Source organism: Xylocopa sonorina, chromosome 11 (genome assembly GCF_050948175.1).
Source record: "Xylocopa sonorina isolate GNS202 chromosome 11, iyXylSono1_principal, whole genome shotgun sequence".
Lineage (NCBI taxonomy): Eukaryota > Metazoa > Arthropoda > Insecta > Hymenoptera > Apidae > Xylocopa > Xylocopa sonorina.
The window spans coordinates 7,576,100-7,588,337 of NC_135203.1; the positions used below are offsets into that span (position 1 = coordinate 7,576,100).

Below are 12,238 nucleotides of genomic sequence, written 5' to 3' on the forward strand. Positions count from 1 at the left end.
TCGTAAGCGCACCCGGCCGGTTTTTCAATCGGTCGACGGCCGACATAACGAGGGAGCACTCAGACTCAAAAATCATCGCCACGTTCCCGAGTGGCGGTGTCGATTTGATTGCGTACGGTTAAACTGATTCGATGGCAACACATGCGTTTACAGACTGCGGGTGGGTGCGTTTCTCCTTAAACAACAGTCGAACAAATTCATTAATACTCTGCGTTTTACTTTACTTTATTTGTTACTTTTTGTTTTTGTTTTTGTTTTTTTTTTACTTTTTTTTGGTATTCTTGTCTGTTTTCCTTAGCGTGTCACTCGGTCCGTCGATCGTTAATCGACGCGCGAAATTCAACTTCGCGTTCTCCAACCCGTTCCTCGGTCCTCGAGGTCCGCGTTCGCGCGTTCGGCTGAGAAATACGTACACGGTTAGCAGCACGGTAATTACAGACACCTTACAGACAATAGTTTACTTTATTTTCCTCTGTTTTCGACGCTAAAGTATACGCTAGACACGTCTCATCATCTACTAAACGTCTCGGTTTCACGCGAGTGAAACGACATCGACGGCAACGACGAAGCATCATCTTTTATTCTTCGCATCGCTGTCCTAGCTCCGTTTAGCAGTTTCGTGCGCACGTACACAACACACGGCTCGTGAACGGAACGCTGGTGCGAAGGACGCGCGTGCAACGTCCCCCAGGATCTCGCAGAATTCGTACGCGCGAAGGACGACGGTAAAAATCAGTAGATTAAAACGATCTACGAAATATTGGAAGACCAAGTAAACTCGTAACAAATCGCGTATTGCTCGCTGGGATATGTACTCGGTAGAATGAAACCGTACGGATGTCTTTCTGCAACGTAGTCTTAACGATAGGACGATTCGCGTCTTCAAGTATTAGCAGTTAAGTACAACTCGAGTCATCGGTTACGTATTTTAATAAAGATAATAGGAGACTTTCCTCGTGGGGCAGTGAAAATCTTCCCTGAGGAAGATCGCTTACAGTCGAGTGTGTTATGTGGCAGTCTTCGCGTGGAACAGACCCAAAACGGACACGTTCGTCGAACTCGAGCAAATGGTACGACGAACGTTCTGAGTTACGAAGTAGAGAGTCACGGTATTCCCTTTATAGGATAGTCGAGTGGCAGTCGATAAAAAGTTTGATCGACGTGATCGAAAGCACACTGATCTGGCCTTCGTTGAGTTTTGGGGTAGCGCGCAGGTTCGCTCGAGAACCAAACGAGAACGGTCATCAGGATCTCGCTTGGTTGCTGATTCCATGGCGAGTTCGAACGAAGTGGCAGTGTGTCGTGGAACATATAGTCGAGTTCGGTGCGTCTGTCCTGTCGTAGGATACCGATCGACACTTTCCTATCGATGTAGGCCAGGAACACGAAACACGGGGCGCGCGGTCAGCGGCCGCTGCGAGCGCGCAAACGGTCGACGACAATTAACGAAAGACGGACCGCGGGTGGCTTCTCTCTTCTTTCTGTCATTTTTTTTTTTTTTGCTCTTTTTCTTTTCTTCACATCGAGATAGTTTGAGAAAATGGGGTTTCCTTTCGGGTATTCGCAGGTTCGCGCAGCATCGTGCAGGTTCACCGTAGATTTTCTACATTCATTTTATTTACACCGCGATCACGAAGTCACGGACGTTTCGTTGGCTACTGTGGCCGCGATCGAGGTCGCACTCCGCCTCGCTTAGCTCAAACGCGTCGGAGAAGCCCGTGGGTGGGTCCAGCTTGGGGACGAACAGGTTCCCTGATCCGTCACGCTCCTGGTCCCGATTGGAACAGGAATTGCCCGACTGGTGCTTGGGATTGCCAAGCCCGGAGATTGGGCCGAAGTTGGAACGGGTCTCCTCGCTGGTATGACGCGCCAGCTGTAACATCCTTCGCCAAGCGCAACGGAAAATCGCATTCAGTCCACCAGTTCGTTAAACGAGCATTAACAAAAGCACTTGGCGAGAGAGAGAGATACTGTGTGATTGCTTACTTGGATCTTCCCCTTCCAGGAAACGATTTTCTCTCAAAAATCGGTGAGGGTTCTGTAGACGTGCTAGATTCTGGTCCATGGTACAGGAAGTCTGCGAACAGAACGGTGTTCAACGATGAAACGAAATTAGAAACAGGCTGTACGGGAGAGCATCCCCCTCGATTCCGTTCCAACGTCTCACGACGACAACAAACAAGCGTGAAACACTCTTATGTTCGGTGCACTCTAATGAACGTATAGACAGGCAACGGGAACGGACGTCCGGTGGTACTGCGGTGCATGGAGATACTGGGCGACGATCCTTTCCTTTCTGTCCTTTTCTCTTTCTTTTTTTTTTTTTTTTGCTTTTTTCTGGACTATGGTCGAAAGGACGTTGAGGGACGAGGAACGCGCCCGCTTCAAATCGGGATTAAAAGAATCAGACAGAGTGAGACACAGAAAGAGTCAGAGATAGAGATAGATAGAGAGAAAGAGAGAGAGAGAGAGAGAAGTTAGAGTAAGATAAAGAAAGACAAAAAAAAATAGCGAGAGAGGACGAAAGAAGGCGTAAACCGAGATTAGAAGGATGAAAGATTGCATACTGTGGACACGCGAGTCGGCCGCAGACACCGAGTGGTGCGAATCGACGAGGTGATTGGAAGACTCGGTTCGGCTGCTGGTCCCGACTTCCGTGTCGCTATCCGAGCCCAGGGTGTCGTATTCCTCCGACTCGGACTTGCCCTGACTGACCTTGTGCGTTTTGTGCAATGGCGCAGAGGACGAACGGCCTCCGCGCACCTTAGTGTACCGGTTGCAATCCGACTGCAATCAGACGGAATTGGTTCGATGAATCTGGCACATCATCGCACGAGGAGGACGAGGATACGCGCTACACCGATCTTTCAATTAACGCGAGTCGCGACGACGATCCCCACGCGGAGTATCCCTGCTCGACGTTCGTTTTCGTGCTACGCGGCTAGCTTGGAGACCTCGCAGATCAGAGCCATCGATACCGATTTTTCTGTGTTGCGCGTACCGAGAGACGCGTCCGAGATAAATCGTCACGATCCAATTGGTGTAGATTGGTATATTGTATTTATGATCGATCGTTCTTTTATTGCGTCTCTGACGAGCACTATTCGGAGATCTATTGACCCGATCGACCACGACGAGATCGAATGGCGCTGATCTTTAATGATTGGTACCGCGTACGGCTGCTGTGTCTCCTTTTTCTAGAATCGTACGATCGATACGCATTGGCGGTTGTACGATACTGGTGTACGGTTTTCTTATTCTACAGCTAGACGACGCTATGACCAGAGTTTGGCGAGAAGGTGTGTAGAAATGGCGAGTATACAGTACGTGTAAGAGAAATTAATCGTTTGCGTCGGTGTTGCGGTTCCTCGATGGACTGATCAGGACAGATGCGAAACGAAGCAAGGTGGGACCAGCAGTCACAATGATCGATTCTCTATGATGCACATCTGTTCTACTCGATCCGCGCGCGTTCTCTCTACAAAACACGCGTCCGCGGCTAAATTATTCCGTCGCCGTCTGCGTCGATGCTCTGCCCGGCGTCTCTGGATTCCCGATTGCTTTTCGCGGAAATAAAGTAAGAAAAAAAAAAGAGAGAAAAAAGTACGAAGAAATGTACTTGTACAAATATAATCTTCGTGCCAGACAATTTCCAAACAAACGCGACGTAGCCAAGGCCGATGTGCACGCGCGGAATGCGATTGGGGCTATATGCGGAACGCGATTGGAACAGAAACTGGTGCAACATGCGAAAGCGGGATTTGTACGTTTCCCCTTTTGCTGCTTCGTGCAGAATTAGTTTCTTTGCGGCTCTGTTTCGATCGTTGGGGAGATGTACAACGACGTTGGCGGGAGGGAAGCGAAGCTTTTGGGTAGGGGCAGCTTTTTCGACGAGAGATAAAAGTTCGTACGAATCGAATGCACTTTATCATAGTTCGAGAGCATCAAGACGAGAGGTGGAATTAGGAACTTTTATCTCGTGTAATTAGACGTGGCGGACTCGATGAGAACAAAGGGGCAGACATGCGGTGTGCGCAAGTGTGTTTCCCAATTGACTCGGTGAACAGACACGGACGGTGGAAAGCGATGGTGAATGACAAAAGCAAACTGTACGTAGGACGATACCTCTCGTAATTGAAGAGTGTCGGCTGTGGACAGACGTGGATCGTGATAGACGAAGGTCTGAAGTGGCGCCGCGGAATTACATCGGCTATCACCTCCTGGAGGCACGCTTTCCTCAAGTTGGAAGGTCGCGTAAGGATAGATGTCCTCCGAGTACTCTGCAATCAATTTTTCACTCCGTTTCTCTCCGTAATTATTCATTCTTCGGAGCGACGATTCACGTTCTAGACATTTTTTGTACATTTGTTAACAATATTCGAGATTCTCGTGTGCTGTGACTAAAACGAGCCATCAAACTCTCTTTCTCTCTCTCCCACTCTCTCTCTTATTTAATCATACAATACAAAAATACAACACGACAAAGCAGGTGTTAATCAGTTAATTATACGAAGCACTCCAAGCACGCTGGTATTCCCCACGCTATTTACCTGGAATTTTTTCCAAGGTAGCCATCTCGTGTATTGGCGAACGAAGCGGTTTCCGCACGGTCGCGTAGTACTGTTCGCGCTGCTCCATATTCTGCTTATTGTCCAAGGCGGCCGCGGTCTGGGCGTCGTGTAGGCTGGCCATCTCCCCTACAAATGGACCTACGGTCATCGTCATTGAAACGTTACGGGCACGCGTGTCATTTGGCGTGCCTGTTCGAGTGGTACATAAATCGTGGGCGACCCCGATTACTAACGTTTCCGGAAGCAATAGAACACGGCGCCCGTGGCTGTGATGATCGCCAATGAGCACAGTATCAACGGGATAATCAGCTTCAGCTCGGAATAGACGGACGTGTGCTGAGGAATGAAGTGATCGATCTCCACGGACGGGATCGTGCTGCTGGTGTGCGGCTGCAGCGTCGTTATCCTGTACTCGGCGACCGAGAAGCCAGCGTTATTGTGCGCCCTTATACGGACGTCGTAGGTCGTCCCAGATTGCAGCTCGCTGAGCGTGTACGTCTTTTGTACCTGGACAACGAATACGAGCAACGGCCATTTTACCATAGCATCGAGGCTATACGGACGTCGTTCGATTGCCCGCGGGCAATCGACGAGCGACCAACCGCGAAGAATGATATCACTTCGCGAGGAAGTCGCTCTCGCGTATCGAATCCAACTGTCTCGCGTGATCTCGATACCTCGATGTTGTTCGACACCAACGTCCAAATGTCCTCGCCGCTCTTCCTGTACTCGAGCTCGAAATACGTGATGGGGCAACCACCGTCGTTCCACATGCCCAGATGAAGAGTGATCCACGACACGTTCACCGTGATAAATTTGTCCCCGTTGCTGGGCGAGTCGTCCGGCTTCGACCCTTTTGTGGTGGCTTTCACGATCTCGCTGGGCGAGCCCATACCGATCCGATTGTACGCCGTCAGATACATTTGATAGTCGTTCCCGCACCAGAGCCGCGACAGCACGAAACTGTTGATCTTGTGGGAGACCTTCACCTCCTCCCATTCGCCGGACTCCCGTTTGTAGTGGAGGATGTAACCCCTGATAGGGGCGCCGCCATCGTCGCCGTTCTTCCACTGGACGTTGATCGAATTACTGGTAGCGCTGGTGGCGTGAAGCAACGGGGCCGCTGGTGGAACTGCGGAACCGACGTAACCAAGTTATCTTTACGCGCGCCTCGATTCTGCTCGTTAATTCGCGCGAGGCAGCCTGCAATTTCCAACTTCAACGTTTCAGGTGTTACGCACCTTGCACGGTCAGACGATGCGTGATCTGATCCGATCCGTAACGATTCTTCACGTAGCAAGTGTAATTTCCGCTGTCCTCCCTGTGGAGGTCCATGACCTGCAACGATCCTTCCGGTAGAAGGGACATCCTGCTGTTCGATTTCACTATCTGACCCCATTGTTTCCACGTAACCGATGGTTCGGGGTTGCCGACTGTCTGACACGGCAGGGTTACGTTCTGCTTCCACGGGACCACCAGTACCGCGCCAAACGAGTATATCGACGCTCGAACTGTAACACATCGAAACGACTCAAGTTCCAACTCGAAACAGAAAATGAAAAAGACAACAATGAGAAAAGACAACTGGAGTGAAGAGATCGATAGAGAACTTACCCTCGCTAGATGGTGAGACCGTGATGGGCTGAGTCTGGGGACCCTCGCCCACAGAGGTGATGGCGGCGATCTTGAACTCGTACTGAATCTTCTTGTGCAGGCTCTCCGCCAGGTAGCTGGTCTGGTATGGCGGCAGCGTGTGCTTCTGCGTCTCCCGTTTTCCCTCCGGGCTCAGCCACCGGATATGAACGTTGTACGACGTGATGTTACCGTTGCTCCTGAGCGGCGGCTGCCACGACACGATAATCGATGTCGCCGACCTGACCACCGCCTTCACGCCCGCTGGCACTTCCGGCAGGTCCTCCTTGGTGACGCAGTACAACGGCGAGGACGCGACACCGTCGCCAGCTCTGGTCAAGGCCAACACTTGGACAGAGTAGTTGGTGTACTTCTCGAGGCTGCGGATCACTGCGGTCAGCGCGCTGGTGATCTTCATTTCCGACTTGGGCGACTCAGCGATGGCGTCCATGTTCTCCCATATGACCTTGTACCCTTTCAGGATGCCATTCAGGCTGGAGTCGGGCAGCGCGTCCCAGGAGATTTGCAGCGATTGCGAGGACAACGCCGTGCAACGAACGTTTTGCGGCGGGCTGCTAGGCACTGAATGCATTTCAACGATGTCAATTACCTCTCGACGATATCAGATTCTACTGACATTCTCTGACGAACTGAAGCTTCGTTCGCGCGCCGTTTCGTGGGCCACGCTCTCCATCGAATTAGATGGTAATTTAAGTTGTCAGACCACGAACCAAGCCTCTCGAGAGCGATACAATTTTTCATTCGCGTGCAAGACAAATCGCAACAAGCCAGCTAAACGGCAGGGTTTATTCGCGGGTGGTACACCCCACCCCTTCGAGCGACCAAAAACCAATATTTAACTTGGAGGTGAATTTTTCAACAGAGCGAACTACGTGCGCAACTCCGCCTCGGCTGCTGAACTGTTTCAAAACTCGTCCCGTGGATTGTATTGTGAGGAGATTTAACGTTGGATCGGGCACGTTTTTCGCGGGAGTATCGCGAGATGTCAGCAAGAGACGCGGGGTCTACCCGGGAGAAAGTTCCACCGCCGCGGCACGGGAGAGAGCATTACGGAGTTTAAACCGAGCCGCGTTCACGCGACTCCGAGATTAAAGAACTTATTTGCAAGCAGATCAGTCCCAAGCAGCGGGCTGCTGAATTTATTATTTATTCGAAACTCGACCGGATATACAGCGGTTCGTATTCATGGCGGAATTCCTGACAGACTAGCCGGCCTCTGGTATTATTCCGTCCATGAATTTTTGAACGTCCTCGAATCGCGTCCTGTTAAATCTCTTCCTGTTAATGCTCGGCTCTTTTCGTGGTTGACCATAGAAAATTCATGGGCGGACGCAACGTTTCTGAAAAAAGTGAAGAAACGCGCTCGTTCGGAGCTGTTTCCTTACCGTCCTCGAGGGTGGTCGCAACCTCTTCCGGCGTCATGGGACCTTGCCCCAGAGCGTTGTACGCTTGCACCACCACCGAGTACCTGGTAAACTTCTTCAGATTTGTCAGCTGGTATTGTCTGCCTGGCATGGACGTTCTCGCCAGTCCTAAGGCCACGCTCGCCGTCGAGATTCGCCTCTCCACGGTCCTGTACGTGTACTGGTCCGCAGCCAACCTGGACACGTGGTTCTAAATTATTCTCGCGCGTACACGCGAACGATGACGATCTTGAAATACGCTCAGGAGATCGCGAAACTTTTTATTCCTCGTCTGAGCATTAGTTCCACCTGTCGTTCGATAATTTTCTTTACCCGAATTTGACGTTGGAAAACACGGGGCGAGTGTCGTCGATTCGACGCGTCGACGAGCGCGATCGGCACGATTCGAGCGTCCGTGTGTTCGATTTGCACGCGTCGAGCGTGCGGCAGATATTTCAACGCGAATGTTTCGCGGCGCAAAATAAACGGGAAAACCGCGCGGTCCCTGGCTGCGGTTATTCATCACGATCGCTGGAGAACACCGTCCACGGAGTATGGGATATCGGTGTTATACGAGAAACACGCGAGCGTGGAATTCGGTACGCCCCCAGCAGACGCAATGAAACGTATCCGGGGCCATCGTAAGCTGAACGCGCGGTCGTTAAAGGCTCCGTTTCCCCTTTCTGGATCGTTACCGATGTTCCTTGTAGCCGACGTGGTAGCCGAGTATCTCTCCGTTCCATAAATCATGATCAGGTGGGTCCCAGGTGACGTTAAACTCGGTAGAGCTGACAGGCTCCACCTTGAGATTTCTGGGCGGCCCTCCCGGCTTCTCCCCTTCCGTCGTCGTTTCAAAAATCTAAGGAGGAACAAAAGAGAGAGAGAGAAAAGAAATAAAATATAGAAGGGGAACGAGAAGAAAAGACGGGACCCGTCGCCGCGACTTGAGATTAAATTTTTACGTTTCCATCCCTCCTGCGCGACCCTCGAGCGGCTCGTCCAGGATTCCTGGCTCCCGTCCTACGTTCGATCGAACGTGAACGCGATAAGGAGCGGGCGTCGTGGAATTTTAATCACGCTGAGGACGATTACGCGGGCACGAGCTGGAATTCAGCGAGCAAGAAAATTGCAGTTCGATGTAGCGTGTCACCCGGATCAGGCTATAGCTGCGGTAGTACATCGATCCGGTTATAAATCGAGCCCTGAATGGCAGGAGGACCCGGAGTCGTTCGCGAGGGTGCACCCATCGCGCGTGGGATTAGCGCGGTTTTCGAGGGATGCAATCGTTGCCGCGCGTTAAGCCTCGATGCACTTACTTCGCTCGCTTGACTACGACCCAGTTCGTTCTCCGCGTAGATTCGAAATTGATAGGTGACCGCCGGTCGAAGACCGCTCACGTGAGCGTGGGCTTGGGCGCCTGGTACCGTCATGTGAAACGTGTGATCGTGCCATACTTCTGTAACACCAATCGCGGGGTTATTTAAGAAGAAGAGGATCGAAGTACCTGTTGAACTATCGTTCGACGTCTCATTCTTTTTAACCTCCACTCTCTCTCTCTATCGTAACACGAAGAACTGTCTCAGACTTTCAGTCTCGAGACATGGTCTCCATACTTATTATCTCATCTAAGAATCTACTTAAAAGATTAACACTCGACTTACAAACTACAGAAGCTATTATAGCATGTAATGTAAAAAAAAATCGAAGCTCAGGAGGGTGTGCGATGTTCAACAGTCTTCTCTCTCTGCGATTTCAAACTTCGAATTAAAGTATCCACATAGTAATTACTGAGAAGAAGTGTGATTTTGTTACCAGTTTCAGTTTTGTACTCGATGATGTACTGCGTGATCGGGCTGTTGCCGTCCTGGCTGGTGGTCCAACTGATGTTGATGTAGCGGCTCCCCTTCTCGATCACGTGTAGGTTCCGCGGGAAATCGGGTGGCTCTGCGCGCAGCCGGGGGGCATTCGAAAAAAATTCCATTTGTTAACTGCGCTCTATCGCAGCCGGGCGTGCGTCCATTGTGCGGGTGTTACGCGATGCGAGAGCGTCCGACCGAAACATATTTCATTTCCCGTGCTGGCCACGCGCGATTATCTCGTCTGTCGTTGCAGCGCACGGCCGGCACTTGTGCGAAAACGCATTAAATTAAATGGACGACTCGCTGGCTGCGCGCCGCTTTGGCATACATTACGATAATTACGCGCGACGCTGCAACGCGTTCCATGCAAATACCAAGAACCCGGAAACATCATCGAAATTGTTTCGTTGCGTCGCGTCGATGCGTCAAAACGATAACGTCGTTTTACCGGGTATTATCGGTCGCGTGGAAAAAACGATCTCTAAAAATTGACCCGCGATCTTCCCGGGGATTCGTTCGAGTCATTACAATGCGGACGCCGTTAATATAATAGCTCGCCTCGAAGGTGAGATCTTCAGCGATTGCATTCGAAATTTTATGATCTCCAGGAAGCCACGTCTTACCTTGTATGTACAGGTGTATCGTCATTTCGTCGTGGCCGTAAGCGTTCGAGGCTATGCAAAAGTATCTGCCGCTGTCCTCTCGACTGGTGCTGATAAATTCGAGCGTGCTGATGCTCCCATCGGTGGTGTTCTCCGCTTTCAGCGTGTATCGATAGTCGGACAGCTTTTGTTCCAGGTGTGCGCCAGCCTTTTTCCAGAGTACCTTCAAGGGATGATCGCCCTTCGCCTCGCAACGCAACGACGCGCTCGAGCCTAATCTCGCTGTTTGATTGCGGTGCTTGTCCACGAAGTGTGCTGGCACTGCATGGCGTTATCGAGAACAGCGATAGTCAATCTCCGAGCCGATGCGGTTTCGATTCGAAAGTCGTTGCTCAAATCCTGAACACAGTCGTTCCATTGGTCTTACCGTTTACAGTCAGATGTACGACTTTGCTGAGGCCAGCGCCGATTCCGTTCACCGCCTCGCACAAATAGAACCCCTCGTGGTCCTCTTGCACTCGACCAAACACCAGGGACCCGTTCGAGTGTATCCTCAAGTCTTGCGTATGCTCGTGCGTGACGATGTCGCGATAATTACCAGGTTTCTTGCCGCTGGCCCGCCGCCACGAGACCGCTGGCGGCGGAAATCCGTCCGCGTGGCAATGGAGCACCAGCCGCGACATCCCCTCGGACGCGCGGACGTCCTGGGGCTCCATCACCCAACGGGGTGGCACTGTTTCGCGCGGCAACACAGAACGGTCGTTAGTTAGCCCCATTTCGCGGGTAGTTCTTCGCGCACCTTCGACGACCGTGGCATCTGAGATCTCAACGTCCCTCCCGTTCCTTCCTCCCATTTTAATTGCCGATCTCGTCGACTTTTAATGGACCTTCTTCGCCTGACAACCCCGCGTCTATCTTCCCTCCTTCGCGTGCTCTTCTTTTTCTGTTCGTCGCAGCAATTATCGCAGTCGACGCTCGTTAGTTCCGCGAGTTTCGACGACGAGCTGCGACGATTGTTTCGTATGGAAACCGCGAATTCGTCGATCAAGAGTAGACGGAAGTAACGAGGGAATGAAAGAGAAAAAGTTGCCGAGGGTGGGTGTTTCTTTTGTTTTCCTTCTTCCCATTTCTTTTTTTTTCGCTTTTCGACGAGAGGTCGGACGGAGGAATGCTTCAGATGCCACGTGCGTTCGCGTCTAAGCTTATTGCGCCGAGGCAAGAGCGAACTTCTCGAATTGGCCTACTGCAACTTCCTACTTCAGCGCAAAAGTGAAACAAAAGACGTAATTTTGTGGGGTGCGCGCGCGGTCGACCGAGGGAGGGTGAAAGGCCACGCACTGCGTTCTCCTGGGACTCTCGTGGATCGTATCGATCGTTCTACGCGACGCGGGCAATTCCCTCCCTTTGTCGATCGCCACAATAGTAACAATAATAATAATAACGCAGGCAAGAGAAACAGGAACAAAGAGAGAAAGAGTGAGAGAGGACAAGACCAGAACGGTAGACTCGATTTAACGTAGAGAAAGACAGAAGTGAGAGAGCGAGGCAAAGGGTGTGAGAATGTGCGCGTTGGAAAAACGGACAAGTGCGACAGTCGAGAATAATTCTCCTGGTGACTCGTGACAGATCTAAATAACGGTGAAACATCCGCGTGGGTCACAGCGAAATAGAGAGCAGTACAAAAAATCGGTGCTGTGCGGACATCTCGACTTAAGAACAATGCGGTGATTGTGCATTTGCGTACATACAAGTGATGGGGACCAGGCCTTTTGTTTCTTGCTCAAATGTTTGCACCGGTCAATTATCCTCGGTCCTCGAATCACCGACCACGATTGTACGTGGCGAATAATTCGTAGCCCCGCGGCTCTCGCGCATCGGTTTCCCTCGCGCGGCGAGTTATTACGGGACCGCGAGCGTTGTTCGGTTTATAAAAATTTACCGCGCCCGTTCGAAGCGTCCCGTAACAATTCGTATCAATTACCCGCCACGTAACACACTGCATCGGTGGAACTGATACGTGGCTGTCGATTAAGTGGCCCAGAGGAAACCGTTCGGGAGCAATTTCCGGGGAAACAATAAGGCTGGCGTCTCGCGGTTGGAATTGGTGTCAAGTGTTCCATAATCGACTGAACGAAATAACCAAGGAATAA

General features: G+C 51.3%; 1 protein-coding gene and 1 long non-coding RNA gene across 12 annotated transcripts in view; one reads left to right on the top strand and one right to left on the bottom strand.

Moving 5' to 3' along the window:
* The window catches only part of LOC143429140 (uncharacterized), a 192,795-nt gene that overhangs the window by 118,878 nt on the left and 61,679 nt on the right, over window positions 1–12,238 (top strand). Inside the window, exon 4 of one of the 2 annotated variants that reach the window (XR_013102506.1) lies at window positions 2,117–2,126. The exons of the other annotated variant lie outside the window; for it this stretch is intronic. This is a non-coding gene — a long non-coding RNA (uncharacterized LOC143429140). Of the gene's footprint in view, window positions 1–2,116; window positions 2,127–12,238 lie in introns of those variants that run through there. 2 annotated transcript variants of the gene reach the window in all.
* LOC143429099 (cell adhesion molecule Dscam2) overlaps window positions 1,281–12,238 on the bottom strand; it is a 132,325-nt gene continuing 121,367 nt past the window's right edge. For 8 of the 10 annotated variants that reach the window (XM_076904514.1, XM_076904512.1, XM_076904511.1 and 5 more), the window contains 15 exons: window positions 10,516–10,821; window positions 10,110–10,409; window positions 9,440–9,571; window positions 8,944–9,083; window positions 8,323–8,486; window positions 7,610–7,824; window positions 6,186–6,785; window positions 5,813–6,082; window positions 5,249–5,703; window positions 4,805–5,078; window positions 4,551–4,709; window positions 4,126–4,280; window positions 2,568–2,787; window positions 1,987–2,077; window positions 1,281–1,883 (listed from right to left, as the gene is read on the bottom strand). In XM_076904514.1, coding sequence (XP_076760629.1) covers window positions 1,619–1,883; window positions 1,987–2,077; window positions 2,568–2,787; window positions 4,126–4,280; window positions 4,551–4,709; window positions 4,805–5,078; window positions 5,249–5,703; window positions 5,813–6,082; window positions 6,186–6,785; window positions 7,610–7,824; window positions 8,323–8,486; window positions 8,944–9,083; window positions 9,440–9,571; window positions 10,110–10,409; window positions 10,516–10,821 — 3,746 coding nt within the window. In that variant the 3' untranslated portion in view covers window positions 1,281–1,618. The remainder of the gene's footprint in view (window positions 1,884–1,986; window positions 2,078–2,567; window positions 2,788–4,125; window positions 4,281–4,550; window positions 4,710–4,804; window positions 5,079–5,248; window positions 5,704–5,812; window positions 6,083–6,185; window positions 6,786–7,609; window positions 7,825–8,322; window positions 8,487–8,943; window positions 9,084–9,439; window positions 9,572–10,109; window positions 10,410–10,515; window positions 10,822–12,238) is intronic. The other 2 variants (XM_076904515.1, XM_076904517.1) reach the window with 2 other exon arrangements.